This window comes from Primulina eburnea, chromosome 15, assembly GCF_022965805.1.
Source record: "Primulina eburnea isolate SZY01 chromosome 15, ASM2296580v1, whole genome shotgun sequence".
NCBI lineage: Eukaryota > Viridiplantae > Streptophyta > Magnoliopsida > Lamiales > Gesneriaceae > Primulina > Primulina eburnea.
The window spans coordinates 3,580,367-3,598,987 of NC_133115.1; the positions used below are offsets into that span (position 1 = coordinate 3,580,367).

The 18,621-nt window shown below is 35.6% G+C and overlaps 4 protein-coding genes across 9 annotated transcripts; 3 read left to right on the forward strand and 1 right to left on the reverse strand.

Moving 5' to 3' along the window:
* Positions 1-7,421: 7,421 nt before the first annotated feature.
* LOC140814190 (ABC transporter I family member 10) lies at positions 7,422-11,281 on the forward strand. The gene is made up of 6 exons (XM_073173090.1): positions 7,422-7,785; positions 8,123-8,209; positions 9,034-9,159; positions 9,248-9,370; positions 10,112-11,090; positions 11,239-11,281. Exons 1-5 carry the CDS (start codon positions 7,534-7,536, stop codon positions 10,322-10,324), a joined length of 801 nt encoding a protein of 266 aa, XP_073029191.1. The 5' UTR covers positions 7,422-7,533; the 3' UTR covers positions 10,325-11,090; positions 11,239-11,281.
* Positions 10,848-13,555, forward strand: LOC140814192 (NADH dehydrogenase [ubiquinone] 1 beta subcomplex subunit 9-like). 4 transcript variants are annotated; one of them, XM_073173094.1, is made up of 6 exons: positions 10,848-11,090; positions 11,239-11,280; positions 11,651-11,732; positions 12,244-12,299; positions 12,864-12,951; positions 13,257-13,555. In XM_073173094.1, the coding sequence occupies exons 1-5, from the start codon at positions 10,962-10,964 to the stop codon at positions 12,903-12,905; spliced, it is 351 nt and encodes a 116-aa protein (XP_073029195.1). In that variant the 5' UTR covers positions 10,848-10,961; the 3' UTR covers positions 12,906-12,951; positions 13,257-13,555. The 4 variants fall into 4 exon arrangements, with proteins under 4 accessions (XP_073029195.1, XP_073029193.1, XP_073029194.1 ...); XM_073173092.1 differs by having other exon boundaries at positions 13,364-13,555; XM_073173093.1 differs by having other exon boundaries at positions 12,864-12,937.
* Positions 13,556-14,370: 815 nt separating this feature from the next.
* LOC140814336 (small ribosomal subunit protein bTHXm) lies at positions 14,371-14,928 on the reverse strand. Its single transcript, XM_073173286.1, has one exon. The coding sequence runs from the start codon at positions 14,819-14,821 to the stop codon at positions 14,546-14,548; it is 276 nt and encodes a 91-aa protein (XP_073029387.1). The 5' UTR covers positions 14,822-14,928; the 3' UTR covers positions 14,371-14,545.
* Positions 14,929-15,818: 890 nt separating this feature from the next.
* LOC140814492 (epimerase family protein SDR39U1 homolog, chloroplastic-like) lies at positions 15,819-18,426 on the forward strand. 3 transcript variants are annotated; one of them, XM_073173502.1, is made up of 4 exons: positions 15,819-15,969; positions 16,744-16,819; positions 17,088-17,155; positions 17,664-17,920. In XM_073173502.1, exons 1-4 carry the CDS (start codon positions 15,901-15,903, stop codon positions 17,688-17,690), a joined length of 240 nt encoding a protein of 79 aa, XP_073029603.1. In that variant the 5' UTR covers positions 15,819-15,900; the 3' UTR covers positions 17,691-17,920. The 3 variants fall into 3 exon arrangements, 2 of the variants coding, with proteins under 2 accessions (XP_073029603.1, XP_073029602.1); XM_073173501.1 differs by having other exon boundaries at positions 17,088-17,147; positions 17,664-17,918; XR_012114117.1 differs by lacking the exon at positions 17,088-17,155 and having other exon boundaries at positions 15,819-16,819; positions 17,735-18,426.
* Positions 18,427-18,621: the final 195 nt, after the last annotated feature.

Consider the following 18,621-nt stretch of genomic DNA (forward strand, 5'->3'; position numbering starts at 1 on the left):
ATATATTTAAAAATGCAACGGTTTATATTTAACGACGTTTTTGATATATCAACAGTTTGAGATAATCGTTGTTGTTTGTCCCAAAAACACGCTAATCTACAACGGTTTTCTAAAATCTTTGTCGTTTGACCCCAAAAACCGCTAAATGACAATGGTTTTTAGAAAATCGTTGTCGTAGACACATCAAAGACAACTGTTTTTAAAAAACTATGTGTTGTTTATGAGTGGATTTTTTTAAGCTACGACAACGATTTTTGTTGAAATCGTTATTAAAAGAAAAAACATATGTTGTTGAAGACATATTTTCTTGTAGTGACATATTGATAAAACTTATAATACTTTCTTATTTGCAAGTCTGATTAATTTTGTTTTATATATAAAGTTGTGTGTGTCTCGACGACTAGAATTAAATATTCAGACGGATATAATGACTTATAGGTCTAATAATGTTGGTCTCACGTGCGGAATTTGAGATAGTAAAAACCGGAAAATAAAAAATAAACTGGACACCGAGATTTACGTGGAAAACCCCTAAAAATAATTAGGGTAAAAACCACGGGCAAGATGAAAAGATTTCCACTATAATATTTTGTGGTGTACAACTCACTCACTGTGTTTCCAAAGAGACACACACTCTCTTAATACAAGAGAACAAACACCTCACAAATAATATAGAACTAAGCACTCAAATGCTTATAAGATGAGAGAAAACTCGAAGAAGGGATAATTTCAGAATGAAGGAGTGAGATCTATTTATAGAGCCCCTTGTCCGTGTGAACACGCGTTAAAAACGCGTTATCTCCGTCCAACTTGCCAACCACGTTTTATTTATTTGGCCACCAAAAAAGTTAATGATTAGCCTGCCTCCTTTGACTTTTCATAGCGACATTTCTCCCACTTGGAGATTTGATTGAGAATCAAACACATCTCCACACATCCTTTCAATCTTGCCATTACATGCTGCTTACGTTTCTGCTAGACCACTTGAGAATCTACATCACTCAAACTTTTCAATGTTTAATGGCTTGGTCAGAAAATCAGCTATGTTTTCCTTTGTATGGATCTTTTGCATATCAACGCTTCTTTCTTCTACTACTTCCCGCACAAAGTGAAATTGTATTCCTATGTGTTTCGTCCTGGAATGAAAGGCTGGATTCCTTGCAATGTGCAAGGCACTCTGACTGTCACAAAACAAAGGAACATTCTCTTGTTTGTGCCCGATCTCCGCCAATAACCTTTTAATCTATATTGCCTCCTTGCAACCTTGAGTAGCTGCCATGTATTCTGCCTCTGTTGTAGATAACGCCACAACTGTCTGCAGTTTTGAAACCCAGCTTACTGCTCCTCCTGCAAGTGTAAACACATAACCAGTAGTAGATTTCCTCTTATCAGGATCACCTGCATAATCTGAATCGACATAGCCCCTGAGTGTAAAATCCGATCCTCCATAACATAATGCAGCATCCGAGATACCCTTAATGTATATAAGGATCCTCTTAACAGTGCTCCAATGCTCTCGTCCAGGATTCGCCATATACCGACTAACTGCTCCCACTGCTTGAGCAATGTCCGGTCTTGTACAAATCATGGCGAACATCAAACTCCCCACTGCTGATGCATATGGTACTCGAGACATCTCCATCCTCTCTGCTTCACTGCTAGGACACATCTCGGAGGATAACTTGAAGTTAACAGGAAGAGGGGTCGATATTGACTTACTATCTTGCATGTTGAAGCGTTGCAAGACTTTCTTCAAATAATTTTTCTGGGAAAGCCAAATCTTTCTGTTACTTCTATCTCGGTGAACTTGCATCCCTAAAATCTTGTTTGCTGGTCCCAAGTCCTTCTTATCAAATTCCCTAGCCAACTGTGCCTTCAATTCTTGAACCTGATCTTTGTTGGGGCCTGCTACCAACATGTCGTCCACATACAACAGCAAAATGATATAATCATCACCAGACCTCTTGAAATACGTACAAGGGTCTGCACTCAGTCTGTTGTATCCAAGGCTCATGATATAGGAATCAAATCTCTTGTACCAACACCTCGGCGCCTGTTTGAGACCGTACAGAGATTTCTTCAACCTGCAAACCAAGTTCTCTTTGCCTTTTTCCGCAAAACCTTCTGGCTGGAGCATATAGATTTCTTCTTCAAGATCTCCATGAAGAAATGCCGTTTTCACATCTAGCTGTTCTAGATGTAGGTCAAACACCGCACACAATGTCAGCACCACTCTGACTGTTGTAAGCCGAACCACAGGAGAAAATATCTCATTGAAGTCATTGCCTTCTTTCTGAGCATACCCTTTTACCACCAACCTAGCACGATACCGCTCCACTTGGTTATTGCCATCACGCTTGATCTTATAGACCCATCTGTTTCCAATGGCTTTCCTCCCTCGTGGTTGTGTAACAAGATCCCAAGTTTTATTTCTGTCTAATGCCTCCAACTCTTCTTGCATTGCTATCATCCACAAGGATACATCTGAGCTTTGAGTAGCCTCGTGGAAACTCGATGGCTCACCATCCTCTGATAATAGACAATATGCAATGTTGCTTTCAGTGACATAATTTGAAAGCCAACCTGGTGGTCTTCTGTCTCGAGTTGACTGCCTCACATTGGAAACCTCAGACTCAACATGTTCTTGTTCTTCGCGCTCTGGTACTGCTTCACAAGAAACTTGACCTTCGTCTGTCTTATTTTCCACTTGAAAAATAGTAGTTTCTGAATTCAGTGTGCCTTTGTCTCCCTTTACTTTATCTTCCTCGAAGATAACATCCCTGCTGATGACAAGCTTGTGAACAGTAGGATCCCACAAGCGAAATCCCTTTACTCCATCAGCATAACCCAAGAAGATACATTTTTCTGGATTTTGAATCCAACTTTGATCTTTCTTGCTCATTGTACAGAACGTACACCGGACTTCCAAATGTATGCAAATGAGAATAATCTGTCGGCTTCCCGGTCCACATCTCCATTGAAGTCTTTAGATCAATCGCCACTGAAGGAGAACGATTGATAATATAACAAGCAGTTTTGACTGCTTCCGCCCAAAATTACTTTTCTAGACCCGCAGTCCTCAACATAGCTCTTGTTCTGTCCAACAAGGTCTTGTTCATCCGCTCCGCCACTCCATTCTGTTGAGGTGTGTAAGTCGTCGTGAATTGTCTTTTGATGCCCTCATGTTGACAAAATACATCAAACTCGTCACTGGTATATTCTCCTCCATTGTCAGTCCTCAGACACTTGATTTTCTTTTCAGAATCAAGTTCAACCCGCGCTTTGAAATCTTTGAAGATCTGACAAACATCTGATTTCTTCTTGATTGGATACACCCAACATCTCCTAGAGAAATCATCAATGAACGAGACAAAGTATCTCGCTCCTCCTAGGAATACAACCGGTGCTTGCCAAACACCCGAATGAATCACTCCAATATGCTTTTGCTCCTGGCAGTAGAAGTGCCAAACTTTAATCTGTGTTGTTTACTGGTAACACAGTGCTCACAAAAGGGTAGTGACACTTTTGTAAGTCCCGGCAGCAGCTTCCGTTCTGAGAGAATTTTCAACCCCCGTTCTGATATATGCCCGAGCTTTCTATGCCATAACACTGTTAATTCTTCTCCTGAACCAATTGATGCAACATCTAATTCTGCCTCCTTGTGTGTTTTCCCCAAAAATACATACAGATTTGCAGCAACGTTTTCCGCCTTCATAACCACAAGCGCGCCTTTCACAATTTTCATGATCTCGTTCTCGATACGAGTTTTGCACCCGATGTCATCCAATTGCCCCAAGGACAAAAGATTTTTCGTCAGTCCTTTCACATGTCGTACCTCCTGTATGGTGCGAATGGTTCCATCAAACATTTTTATTTTGATAGTACCGACTCCAGCGATTTCCAAGGCATGATCACTTCCCATGAATACAGATCCTCCTGAGACTTGTTCATAATGATCAAACCATTCTCTCCGAGACGTCATGTGCCACGTCGCACCTGAATCCATAATCCATGTGTCACAAAATTTGTGCCTGCCTTTCGCAACTGTTGCCGCTTCCCTGAATAATATTTCACCACTGCCTGAAGTACTGGCCACATTTCCTTGAGAACTTTTATCGATACTCGTACACTCTTTCTTGAAGTGCCCTTTACCGCCACATTTAAAGCAGTAAATAGTTTTCTTCTTACTTCTCGACTTTGATCTACCTCGTCTTTGGCTCCCACTGGAGTCACGGTCCATAAATCTTCCTCTTATCATCGGTAACGCCTCTGCCTGCTTCGAGGATACCAACCTATCTTCCTTATTCTTGCGCCGGCTTTTCTTCTCCGAGAACCGCAGTTAAGACATCGTCGAATCTTAGAAAGCCCATAAGAATATTGTTGGTTATGTTGATGATAAGTTGATCATATGAATCTGGTAGATTTTGAAGTAGAAGCTCCGCACGTTCATTTTCTCCTATTTTATGCCCCATGGAAGTGAGTTGGGCAAATAGAGTATTTAATGTATTGATATGGTCGGTCATCGATGAGGATTCCGTCATCCGAAGAGTATAAAGCTTTCTCTTTAAGAAAATCATGTTGTGTAGCGACTTGACCTCGTACATCTTTGTCAGAGTATCCCAGATAACTTTGGCTGTTTTTATCTCAGAGATACTTGACAAAACTTCGTCAGCTATAGCCAAGTGTAAATTGGCAACAGCATTATCATTCATCTCGTTCCACTTTCCATCATCCGCAATCTCCACGGGTCTATCTCCAATAGCCGCCAAGCAATTCTCCTTTCTTAAAACTGCTTGTATCTTTATTTTTCACTGCATAAAATTGCTTCCATTGAACTTTGCTATCTCGTACCTTCCCGCCATTATGTCTACAATAATTTTAGTAGACCGGACAAAATAATCCCGCCTTAAATAAAAAATCTCAAAAAATCTTTTCTGATGTGGAAGATCAGTCTAGGCTGCAACCACAGAGCATACTCAGAATTTTAAGAAATTTTAAACCTAGGCTCTGATACCACTTGTTGGTCCCACGTGCGTAATTTGAGATAGTAAAAACCGGAAAATAAAGAATAAACTGGACACCGAGATTTACGTGGAAAACCCCTAAAAATAATTAGGATAAAAACCACGGGCAAGATGAAAAGATTTCCACTATAATATTTTGTGGTGTACAACTCACTCACTGTGTTTCCAAAGAGACACACACTCTCTTAATACAGGAGAACAAACAACTCACAAATAATATAGAACTAAGCACTCAAATGCTTATAAGATGAGAGAAAACTCGAAGAAGGGATAATTTCAGAATGAAGGAGTGAGATCTATTTATAGAGCCCCTTGTCCGTGTGAACACGCGTTAAAAACGCGTTATCTCCATCCAACTTGCCAACCACGTTTTATTTATTTGGCCACCAAAAAAGTTAATGATTAGCCTGCCTCCTTTGACTTTTCATACCGACATAATAACGATCACAAGACAACGAACAAAAGCCAATAGACTATTCCATAAAACATGACAAGATCACGAGGTTGGGCAATCTCGAATCATCGCGAATGATTTTGACGCAAATGTCTGAACTTAATCTTGAGTTGATTATCTAGTTACTAGATCACTAGCCAACTTTTTATTGAAATTAGCATAATTGTAGCGTCTTTTTTTTTATTCTTATTACTCAAGTTATCTTCTAGTCGTGTATATGTAGGGGTGGGAAAAAATACCGAAATATCGCACCGAAAAAATACCGAACTTACCAAAAAAATCGGTGATATCGTACCGAAAGTTTCGGTATCGGTATCAGTATGGAATATTTTTTTTCGGTACCGAAATACCGAAAATAATTTATTATTATTATTTTTTTAAATTTAAGTTCGGTATACCGACAAAAATTTCGGTGTCGGTACGGTACCGGTATGAACTTTTTTTATACCGAAAATTCGGTATACCGAGTGCGCGATATACCGAATTTTCGGTATCGGTTGATATTTTCGGTACGGTATACGATACCATAGTTCGGTACGGTATACTGTACCGTACCCACTCTATGTATATGTTGGTATTATCAAGTCCTAATCATATATTTAGGTATAGTTTGGTACATAGGATAAGAGAGAGATTGATAAATAATCATCTCTTATCCCATGTTTGGTACATTATTAGAAACCTCATGATATTGTCATGAGCCAGTGATAAATAATTTTATATAGGGATAAAGTATCCCTTTTATGAGATGTGATAATTTTAGTCTAATGACAAAAACACCACAAATGACTTAATTGCCCTCAATATATAAAAATCATAAACCCTATTGTTCTCTCATTTTACTTGTAGGTAGATTAAAATTAAATAAATATTTTTATTTATTTTTATATATTATATAATATGATAAATATATAAATGAACTCGAGATAATTATATAAATGATTTGTATCAATCTCAATAAAATTATTAGTATCACTCGATTAACCTTAAAAATTTATATTTGACTTGGCTCACAAAATTAAGGGCTCAATTATCATATTATATAATATATAAAATTAGATAAAATAAAAATAAATCATGCAAACACTGTCGACACATGAACAAATAAGAAATATGAACGCAAACAACAAATTTGAAATTATAAAATTTATTATGATAAGGTTAATTTTGTCATTACAATCTAATATATAAATTTAATCACTCTTATTAAAATCATATCAAATATTAAATATAATATCCTACATCTTATTTATCATTAACTTATCATTATATTATATATCACATGTTTATCCTATCATGTGTACCAAACTATGCCTTAATGTTGGATACCTACTAATAAATTTTAATTACCATAATTAAAACATTAATTGCAAAATCTAAATACAAATTTGTGAATTAATTATTAAACTAGATACTGAAACTAAAGACCAGACCATTACCTCAAATTCCTTGACTCCATGTTTTTTTTCATATACAAGGGAGGGGTGAAAGATTTGAATCTACCACGATTTTTTGACATCATTTATGAATCTATGGCAGGTATTTGATCAGACGGTCTCACGGATCTTAATTCGTGAGATGAGTCAACGTTCTCATATTTACAATAAAAATAATATTTTTGAAATTAAAAGTAATATTTTTTTATTGTTGATCCAAATAGAACATCTGTATATAAAATTGATCCGTAAGACCATTTTTAATGAATTTTTGTGTGAAAAAAATCTCGTGTCTCAATATTACTTTGTATTCGATTTTGATTTATTTTTATTTTATAACATAATAAATAAGTAACAGAAAAAATTATAAATATTTCTCATTGTAGTTATATAAATTTAAAATTCAATATAATTTGCTTTGAAATTATTTTATTTTTACCAGACAACAAATAGGATTTTTTTCTAATAAAAAAAATAACACCAAATAGGATTTTCGTTACCCTTTTCCAAATCCAAATTAATTTTTGTTTGGTTGCCAAACAGCGCGTTACCGGAACAAACTGGTAAATCATCATTTAGTTTGCGGCCTCAATCGCTTCATTTTTTCAAGAATTTTTGAATGAATCCCAGCGCTGTTGTTCGCGCCTGCGCTATCAATCTCCCCATCCTCCGTTCTCACTCGTCTGGGAACCTCGACGCCGCTACAAGCTCCGATAATTACGCTATTCATTGCCGGAATCTCACCTACTCTGTTAAAACTCGGCACGGAACAGTAATACCCATTCTCAAAGATTGCTCACTCACTATCCCTTCTGGACAGTTCTGGATGCTCCTTGGCCCTAATGGCTGCGGCAAATCAACCCTTTTGAAAGTATTCAACCTATTCTTTTCAAAATTTCGAGTGTTTTGTTATCCTGTTTACAGTTTTTGATATTGTTATTTTCTAGCGAAATTAATCGCTTTCGGAGAAAATTTTTATACTGTATGGTTTGTGCATCAGTTATTTTACTGGTTTTGCCTCTCATATTCGAATTTGATATACTGTTTAATCTAGTATTATAATGTTTACTTTAGTATTATGCTTGGTGCCTAATTATCTTACATCTGAGTTATTGTTTTGTGCATTATTCTGCTTTCTATGGCTTCCGAGCCTGTAATTTTTGTGGATCGGAATTAGGTGTTATATTTGTTTTCCGTAATTTATGCAGATTTTAGGTGGATTATTGAATCCAAGTGGTGGGTTTTTGCTGGTGAACAAGCCAAGGAGCTTTGTGTTTCAGAATCCTGACCACCAGGTTTGCTTTATTTAGCTGTCACCAGTGTTTGGATCGCTGTTTGCGATTTAGTTCAAGGTTTCTTTTATATTTCGTACTGTTATATACAAATTTCATGTTAAGCTTATCTGGGCATTTTTTGCTACATTTCATGTTCATTTTTCTTCTGATGAATCCAATGTAATTGTCATATAATTAGTTAATTTATAGAATCTAGTTTTTAAAGTGACTGGATTGTTTGATATATGTGTGGTTGAATTGTGGAATTTATCTGCTCTGCCTCGAAATCAAGAAGTTTTGGTGTCGATGATATCTGATCTCATTGCTTAAAGCTATCTAAAGGAGATACTTGATTCTCCGATAAATTTTTAATCAATGTTGTACTGGTGTTACATATAGTTGATAGCTGATCCTGCAGCGAAATGTTCCAAAATAGTGAATAAATAGCTGGGAAATTCTTAACAAAGAGCTGCTATTGACTTCAGAAAAGATGTCTGTTTACTGAAGATATTGTGGGCGGTTTAACATGACAGGCTTTGGCTCAGTGTGCAATGTACATGACTTCAATTTATTTAAATACTTGTGTTCTTTACACCTGTAATCATCATTCTCTGACAATTTGTGGCAGTGGGACAAGATAATAATTTTATGGTTTTTTCGTATTGATGCACCCCTTCTGCAATTCAACACAACTATGTTGTAAAGAAAACTCCGTATGGGTTTGCTTTCACCATGCTGAAGATTTATCAACTCTTTATGTTGAATTATGTTCCCAGTTCAACCAGTAACTGGAAGTACAATCTTTTATTATAAACATGCGGGAGACATGGCCTTTTTATTTCCAGGTGGTGATGCCTACTGTGGAAGCAGACGTGGCATTTGGTCTTGGAAAATTGAATTTAACAAATGAAGAGATCGTGTCTAGAGTAGCCAATGCTTTGGATGCTGTAGGCATGTATGACTACTTGCAAGTATGTCAAGTAGTATTTCTGATTAACATTTACGGTCGGTTTTAAATTGGATATTTTTACATATGTTTATCTGACTATTTCACTTTAGAGACCGGTTCAAACACTTAGTGGTGGTCAGAAACAAAGGGTTGCCATTGCTGGTGCTCTGGCAGAAGCATGTAAAGTATTGCTACTAGATGAACTTACATCATTCTTGGATGAAAATGACCAGGTATGGATGGCTTACTTTTATGTGCTTCCTTTCCTGCCTTAGACAGGTACCAGCTGGATTCAAGAAAATCTTTTTTCCAAGTATTGCTATTTGAAGTACAAAGTGTTTAGAAGTGAAATGCCGATGATTTTGCCAGATCAAATTTTATGTCTAGAATTGCAAGTTTAACTCCCAAATTTGATTACGATGATTCTTAAAAGAGGTAGAGAGGGTCCCCCTAGTTATTTTCTGTTAACATCCCTATAGAAATGCAACCTCTGTTTGTTACTTGACTATTCTTAAAATCGTCTCCAGTTCTTAGGAGACAGACGGCACTCCAGAAAAAGTTGATGAATCGTTTTATAATTGTTGTTTAGATCGATATACTTTGATTACATAATAGTATGGTGGCCTCTCAATTGGGGCCGATCGGGGAAATGGGATAGGGGCGACTTGGTTAGGGTACAATTTCATACTTTTGGAAGGAGAAACTTGTATCTGCAGAAAAATTACACATTTTATTATTTTTTTAAATCAATTTTCCAAATGGAGGTGACCACCTCTTCCATGCCGGATCCATCCTCCATCTGAAGTGCCATTCGTTAAAACTAAAGCAATTCTCTGTGCTAACGCTTTGTCTCTTCTTTGCTGTACCATGACTGACTTGCAGTTGGTTTTTCCTTTCTCACTTCCTTGGATGTCTTATTGGCTTGATTTGCACCGTGCTACGTCGTCACATAATCATTTGTTGCTCTGTGCTAGAATGGGGTTATTCGAGCAGTGAAAAACTCCCTGGCTAGTTCGAAAGGAACTACAGCCATATGGGTGACCCATAGACTCGAAGAACTCGAGCATGCTGATGGAGCAATCTACATGGAAGATGGCAGGGTTGTTTTACAAGACAATGCCTCAAGAGTAAAGGATTTTGTTGATACTCGACAAGCCTCTTACATTAATCAAATTTACTCGGGATGATGAAGTTTTTATAGGGCTATGAACTAGAAACTTCTCTAGTCCATGTATAATATATATTCACATCATTTTAGGATATGAAAAACAAGAAAAAGAAAGTTCTCAAATGTCTTCTAAGCCTTTCATCTCCCTTTAATTTCATTTTTTTTTATCATTTGTAGTACTAGTCCATTTTGTTCAAGTATAAATAAGCACAAACAATTTTGGTAGACGATGCCAATACATGTTTGCATTTATATTAAATTTTGATATAAAATATGATTTTGTATGGAAAACGTCACGAGTTTGTTAACTTGTATAAAAGGATAACCCGAGACGTGGAAATTGGAATACGCCAAATCCTTGCTAGGATAATATAATTAATTTATATTTTCATATATTTTAAAATGTATAATTTTTTGGGTTAAAGAAAATATTTTTATTTTTAGAATGAGGTTATTGAACGAGTTATCATGTAGGCTTTAGCCCACTAAATCTATGGATATTATATTATATCAGAGGCCCAAATATGAATAGCGGAAAAAATGTTCACGACGGAAACGACGTCGTATCAAAGGAAGACAATCCCATCGTCCCGACAGCGACGGAAACCCCCTGGTAGATCACTGATAGCACAAAATACCAGAGAGATTGAGGAAAAATGAGCGTGGCTACGGCGTCGTATCTTGCCCGGCGAGCGACGCAGAAGGAGAGAGTAAGGATCCTCTACCGGCGAACGCTGAAGGATACTCTCAATTGGGCCGTCCATCGCCACCTCTTTTACCCCGATGTAACTATTCATTTCTCTTTCTAGATTTGATTCGTATATTTGATCTTGATCTACGCATTAAATTGGTTGGATGCTGTTTGAATATATGCAACAAACCTAATTTCCTTGAAGATTGAGAGGGTTTCCTCTGTTTTTGTTGTCTTTCCAGGCTGATGCCCTGAGAGAGAAGTTTGAAGCTAACAGACAAGTGGTTTGTTTATCTTCTCTGATCGAATTTGATGTTTTTGTGCCGATTTCATTGTTTTAATTGTTGGCATATATTTCATAATATAATCCCTCAGCGAACAGGTTAGCCGTTTGATTTGTTAGGTGAATGTAAAGAAATTGTGGTAGTAGCGATTTATGCGGCATACTTTGATTTGAACATTGTGTTTGATACTTAAAAAGTGCATTTGATCTTTTAATTTTTTTGGGTTTAACTTTCACTGCATTGATCATGCTGTCAGGTAATCTTGCTGATAAAGATTTTTTTTGGGGAGAATGCAGAAAAACTGAAATAATGTTAATTGCATCTTGTTGACTTCTCTTTTCTTGTTTTTGTGGTGTCCGCGGGTCTTCAGGAAGATATTGAACTTATTGATAGAATGATTGTTGCTGGTGAAGCGAAGCACAATAAATGGCGGCACCCTGACCCATACATTGGTAAGTTTTAGGTCAGCATCTTAATTCGTTATATAATGAATACAAAGAGAAAGCAAGTCAGACTGATGAGGATAACAAGAAGTTTGGGTCTTTAAGGAAACTATACTAACTGGCTAGTTGTGTACGTATGAATGCATCTTTTAAGGATTGAGAAATAGAGTTTTAGTGTTTTTATCTACTGTATTCAGATTTTAAAGACATAAATAGGTTAAGTAACAGAGCACTTAACAATCATGTTTAATCTTGCTTTAAGTACATCAATCATGTGCGACAGGCAGATATGTTGACTAACATAAAAAGATGTAGATTAACCCTTTTCGATCTTCTGCAAGTTTAATGTGTTGAAGCATGTTTCTATTTCTTGAACTTTTCTTGTTCTTGTGTTTTCTCTTCTGAAACTTGATTTTGACTAGTTTTGCTTTCAAATTGAGAATTACTCACTGCGTGAGTTGTACCATCGGATCAGGGATTATTATTTATATTTTGGCTTACTACATTTTTATTTCAACAGTTCCATGGGCTCCTGGTGGCAGCAAATTTTGCCGGAACCCAACACCACCTTCCGAGGTAATTTATCGAAAATTATCATGTTCTTGAATCAACTGTTTTAAATATTTCATTTTCTATACTACCCACTTTTTTCTGTTTTTACTTTATTGGTTCCTCAGAAAACTCACCAACCGCCTCTCTTTACAAAGTTGAAGTGTACATTTTATCTTTATACGACTGTTTGCATCAATCTGATCTCCTTTCTTTTTGTTACTCTTTGGCACCAGAGTAAAATGGTTTCCGAAAATTGAGTATGATTGGTTTAAACTTTTAACAAGTAGATCAACCTTTTTTGTCCATGTTTGTTTTCTCTTTGTTTCTTGGGAACGATTCACTATCCTGCCTTTTTTTCCTGGCAACCATATCTTTGTGTGGCTAAGTAATACGAAAAAATGAATTACGTACTATTCCTTTCCTTTAAGCGTGTGAGAATTAATGTTCCCAATATTCTGCATGTACTTGTTTCCTATAAATCCAATACCGTGAAGTATTGATAGTTGTTTTATCTTTGTGTTGCGCAATTGGCTCCAAGCGATAATCCTTTCCATCTGATTTTGAACTTATAATGTTCCATTGCTACAGATTGAGATTATTTATGACTATGGTCGTGAAGATAATAACTGATCTACAACCTCATCCTTGGAAATAAATAAAAGGTTAGCGGTGTGATGTCAATATATTCTCCTACTGTTTCTTATGTGGGAGGGGCTTATAAAAATCATTTTGGGTGACGACTGGCCAATGATATAATTCTAAAACTACTACCTATCACCTGAATGTTAAAAAAATATTTGTTTCATATTATTAATCTGTGCAATGAATATGATAATTATGTAAAAGATAATTCAGCTTTTTCAAGGGTAATGAATAACTTATGTGCTAAAACTTGGTGAAGTACTGATTGATAAATTTATCGTTCGCCAAAATATTTTGTAACAAAAATACATTTTAGTGATAATATAATCTATTTTGAAGATTGAAGGGCAGCAAGAATTAGCAGGGTACCTCAACCTTGTGATCGCTTTTAGCTGATTTTACTGTCTTTCCATAAATTTCACCTTGTTCTTTCTCTCTGAACACAGATGGACAAGGTGCACTTCACTTTTCAAGGGAGCAGATTGTATTCAATCTAGTTTCAGTTTGTTTCAAGTTGAGTATATTTCAGACCTTTTGGATCGGAAATGTTGATCTTTAATTTGTTTGATGTATCAAGCATATTCACTCTCAAAATCAGTTTCTCAATGAAAATGGTCGAGTTACGAGCTTGATGGATATTGATAGAGTCTCATCGTGTCGTCCTTACATAATACTGGCCGTCGGATTGATTTGAATACTGTACAATATATCTGTAACAAACATAGGGTAAATTTTATGTTTGTTTTTTTTTATCAGCTCTTACTTCTAAAGTCTTGCGGTTGATGCAAGTATAAGATGCATAGGCATCGGCAAATTTTGCATTAGAGATTTTAATCCGTTGCAAACGATCTAAGAAAACATTCACCCACCAGATTTTAAAAAAAGAAGAAGATGAGGTCAACTACATTGGCACACAAAATACCAATCATCATACTTGCTATTAATATTGCAACTAAAATGTTCCAAATTTGATGTTTTGAACCTTAAGCCACCACAAGATTCAGATCCACATCCGCTGGTATGCCATCATATAACAAGAATCTATGTTGCGTAAGATCGGCCTGAAATCTTTCTTTTTCTCTTTACATGACTTGAGAACTTGCCGTCGCTCGGTGTAGAACCTTTCGTAGATTTGGTAGATTTAATGACTTTCAATGACTTTTTTTAAATGATAGATTTTCGTAGATTTGGTAGATTTTTATTGACTCTCGTAGAATATCACAGATTTGTAATCAGAATTCCATGGACTTTTATAGACTTTTAGCAAGATTTTGATAGACTTTTTACAAGAATTTGATAGATATTTACAAATATTTTGAACTAATAATTAAATTTCCAATATTCAATACACCATCCTTTGGCTTTTCGCTGGTATCTGTTCTGATTTTTAATTCCAGTGGAGAAAATTTTCAAATAAAATGTAATTTACAGATCAAGTAGATACAACAAAATGTTTAAACTAAACAGAATGCCGATGTATTCGAAATTGAAAACGAAATGAATTTCACTAAGAATCAGTGACTGCTTTCGAATAACATAGAGTGAAGGAGGAATGGATTCCTTTTTCCCAGATATGAAGCAGCCTCAGAATTGGGATGGATTACAAGTACAATAACAAAGAAAATAGTTTATATCAATTTGAAAGGAAGAGGCCATGGAGTGGACCTGGGCACTTCAATCTTATCCTTGATCCTTTCAATTTTCTTCTCCTTTTTGGGTCTCGCGTTCCCGTACGATCCTTTAAATCTCTTCCCTTTCTTGGTCCTCTTGTCCCCACGCCCGCACAGGATCGGCGCCGCCGTAGGTGATGCACTCGATGTCGCGAGGGATGAAAATGCCGCCCGTTGTTCCACGGCTGCGGTCATCCGCCTGGACGCCGCGCTGCAAAATCGAATCACGCTCATTTTGCGGCGAGGTTGGTTGGTTGATTGATTGATTGATTGATCAGTGCTTCGTTTTCCCTAATTCTTAAAACCCTAAAAAGTCAGTACAAAGGGAGTGCTCTTTAATTGTTTCGACAGTTGGGGTTTTATAGGATATATTCGTGTTAATACTTTGATATTTCACTTTTGACCCCTAAGGATTTTGAAATTACAGTTTAGACTTTGTTCATTTAATTTTTTCTTAATAAACCCATTAACAACTTCAATTTATGTCAAATATATTTATTTTTATTTTCTAAACAATTGTACTCCTTTGTTGATTGTTTTTTTGTAAGTTGGTTGATATCCTTAATTACTCGAAAACATTGTAAAACATTTGATAGTGTCCATAAATAGAGAAAAAGCACATTATTAAATTAAAAATATTTTCATTATATCGACAACTATTTTGTTTAATCTTAATTTTTTATTTCTAATATTTTTAAATCAAGTGATGTTTAATTCTTGATTTTTATATTTTATCTAATGTCTTATGATTTTTTTTAACTTAAATAATTTAATTTTTTAAATCAACCATAATATATAATTAAGAGACAATGGTTACTAATCACGTACATGGTTATTTTGAACGCAATGTTGTTCATCAAATATATTGTTCTTATTTTCTTAAAAATGTTTTTCATTAAAAAAAAATCATGTATATAAAGTGAAAGTCCCATATTTCTATGTACTTTGTTAGAAAAAAAAAGTACCTCCCTACTAAAGCTTGAGATATTTTATCAAACAAAGTAAAATTTGAGAAAAAAGTTAGATTATTTTGTTATTTTTTGAATAACTAAGGATAAATAACTAACTAACTAAAAAACTAATAATGCTAGCTTCTCTCATTCTCTTGTGATTCTAACAAAGTGTGTGTCAAGCTTTCTCAATGGAGCTTAGCGGGTCCACGGCCATTTCATGGGCAAATTCCATATCGAACATTTTCAATATGTTAATTAATTTGTAATCTATGGAGAAGTTTTGGTCTTTTGTGTGAATCATTCAGTTTTGAGTATTTGATTATCCCTTGGTATTCTTATTTATTCCTGTTGGTTTTGTAGATGTTCAGGTTTAAGAAGGTGAGAATTTTATGTGCCAGCAGTGGGAATGATTATGTGAAGTCTCAGAAGGTAATGTCATTCAAATTCTGTTGCACATTTTCTTTTTGTACGAACCCTGAAGTTTAGTTGAGCCGAATTGTGGATTCTCAAACTTACACGTTTTGAGATTTCTTTGCTAAAATCTGAAATGTGTTGGTCTTAACAAACACCCTTTGTTGATAAATGTTGTTCTAGGTTTGTAGCTTGCGTAACTGAGAATTTTGAAATATTGATTCAGAGGAAAGGTAGAAGCATAATTGATGCTTGAGCTGCTTATTTTTGGTGTTCGATGTTATGGTCCTATAGATGCCATGCAGAATTGGCAGCAAATGGTTTTCATGTGTGGCATTGTCTCTACTGAGCTGGAAATTAGATTTCTTACAGTTTTAGTTTGAAATTCAATGAAGAATATTTGATAAATGATATACTTGCAGATGTAAATAGATTTTGTGAGTTCACTCTTGCTTCATATGTGTGTTCTCCAAATTCCTTCCAGCTCATCCTATCAAATCCAAAGCCGAGATTTCTGCGCTTGACTTCGTTTGTTACCACAAATGTATTCATATGTTCTACATTGAAGTTTAGCATTATAGCCTCTTTGCACGTTGTTATACATCTGCTAAAGATGCAACTCACTATTAGCATCCCAAATCTGAGAGAAAGTTCTGTTTGAGTAATTTGTATCAAAAGTCATGCCTTGACATTTGAGCAATCAAGTACCTTCTAGCCCTTAAAGTTGTGTGTACAATATTCTTTTCCATTATCTGGGCAGATTTACTTGCTCTTTTTTCTCCTTTGTGGCAGCAAAATGAGATGATTGTTTCAATAACTGGAGCCACAGGGCTTATAGGTAAAAGATTGGTGCAAAGATTGCATGCAGGTATTTTCAATTCTTATCCGTTTTCACCATGATCTCTGAGCTGGAAAACAACACTAAACTCGACAAATGCTTATCCTATACTCGAAAGAAATTGGAAATTGAACTGATAACTGAACATATGTTTTTTAAAACATATCTATGTGTGTGATACCTTGAATTTTTATCTACTGTAAATTAATTTGTTACGGATGATGATTGCATTTCTTTCGCACAGCTAGTGCATCACACTTTTATGGTTTTAGAGTGTTCTGTCTTATCTGTTTGTTAGATAATCATCGTGTGCGGGTCTTGACAAGATCTAGGCCAAAGGCGCTGTCAAGTTTCCCTGGTAAGAAGGTAATTAACCAGTAATTCAATGAATTTTCCTATCTATCTTTATATTCAGATGACTCGTATTAAAAATTGGTCGTATTACCCGGAAATATGTGCTTTTTTTTCTAGAAAAAACTCTCCTCGGTAGAAAATGAGAGAGGAGAATGTAAAAATGAGACTTTTCAAAACAAAAAATTTCTATTCCGAGTTTTTTTTTCTTTCATTCTTGGTATAATGAGGTAAAGAACAAATTTTTTGTCTGAGTTTGCAACGAAGTAAAATGGAGACTTCTCAAAACAGAGAATCAATTATTCACCCAACTTGAGTTCTTCAAATCTTCCCCCCTTTTCATGACACTTTATGTACTTGTTGCTTTCAATCAATAATACTTTCTTGATACAAATGTCGAATATTTTATTTATTTCTTTCCTTTCTTCCTTCCATTTTTTTTCTATTCTGAGTTCTTTCTCTGCTTGCTGATACAAACTAAGTTCTCTCTCTTTTCTATTATAAATTTCTTTACATGTTGCAGTCAAGGATTTTCCTAGAATTGAAATAGCAGTGGAGCAAGAGTGGAAAACTACATTCAAGGTTCAACAGCAGTCGTAAATTTGGCTGGGACGCCTGTAAGTCAGAGAAGGTCTCCTGAGGTACATTGCAAAATTTTTTGAGATTTATTATATCTTTTCATGTAATTATATCTTTAAATTTTAAAGAGTGTGATGCCTTGAGGTAAGCCCTTATGTTCATATTTGAAATAATCTTGAAATAAAGATATCAAGAACAGTAGGGTTAAAGTCACTACAAAGGTTTTCCTCACGATTGAACTATATGGTGTAAGAAATTTGACACATGTTAAAGGAAGACGTATCGTGTAGGAGTTGGTGACGGCCAAGAAGCCTACAACTTTTGACGAAAAGTTGCGTACGCCGACTCAACTTCAGAAACTGAGATGCGTACACGATTATTCTTTTGAAAATAATGCTCCCAAAATTTCTCGTTGATGGTATGAGATGCCTATAAATAGCAACGATTGAGGTCCCTAAGCACACATACCTCATAAGAAATATACACCATCTAAAGAGATAGTGCAGTGCTTAGAAGGCTTCAACCGAGAAGAAAATCAGAGAAATCAAAACTTTCAATGGCCGGAGGTAATACTCGATTTAAGCTTCCGCATATAGTTTTTCATGTATACGAAACATGATTTTAAGAAAACTCTTACATTTGTTATCAGAGCAACGATACCTCTGCCTTGAAATTTCTTTTATGTAAGAAGCTTGAAGTTTGGATATGAATTTTAAAGTTTACGTACCTGAAAATTTCTTCATATTATACTTCGGAGCTCTCGGATGAAAGGCTTCTGAAAAAAATTCTGAAATGAAGTCTCGGTTGCTAAAGTTGCACGATAATATTGTTCAATCATGCAATACAATGAGTAACAAAGACCCACAAATTGAATTGCACTTGCAGGCTGTCGGATATCATTC

Bases quoted from the DNA above. Each gene is read 5' to 3' on its own strand.
- LOC140814192 (XM_073173094.1), top strand. From the start codon at position 10,962: ATGAGCGTGGCTACGGCGTCGTATCTTGCCCGGCGAGCGACGCAGAAG. The intron at 11,091-11,238 runs GTAACTATTCAT...TTGTCTTTCCAG, and splicing joins GCCACCTCTTTTACCCCGAT to GCTGATGCCCTGAGAGAGAA. The intron at 11,733-12,243 runs GTAAGTTTTAGG...TTATTTCAACAG, and splicing joins GCACCCTGACCCATACATTG to TTCCATGGGCTCCTGGTGGC.
- LOC140814492 (XM_073173501.1), top strand. From the start codon at position 15,901: ATGTTCAGGTTTAAGAAGGTGAGAATTTTATGTGCCAGCAGTGGGAAT. The intron at 16,820-17,087 runs GTATTTTCAATT...TCTGTTTGTTAG, and splicing joins GGTGCAAAGATTGCATGCAG to ATAATCATCGTGTGCGGGTC. The intron at 17,148-17,663 runs GTAAGAAGGTAA...TACATGTTGCAG, and splicing joins GGCGCTGTCAAGTTTCCCTG to TCAAGGATTTTCCTAGAATT.
- LOC140814336 (XM_073173286.1), bottom strand. From the start codon at position 14,821: ATGAGCGTGATTCGATTTTGCAGCGCGGCGTCCAGGCGGATGACCGCA.
- LOC140814190 (XM_073173090.1), top strand. From the start codon at position 7,534: ATGAATCCCAGCGCTGTTGTTCGCGCCTGCGCTATCAATCTCCCCATC. The intron at 8,210-9,033 runs GTTTGCTTTATT...TTTTATTTCCAG, and splicing joins TTCAGAATCCTGACCACCAG to GTGGTGATGCCTACTGTGGA. The intron at 9,160-9,247 runs GTATGTCAAGTA...ATTTCACTTTAG, and splicing joins GCATGTATGACTACTTGCAA to AGACCGGTTCAAACACTTAG.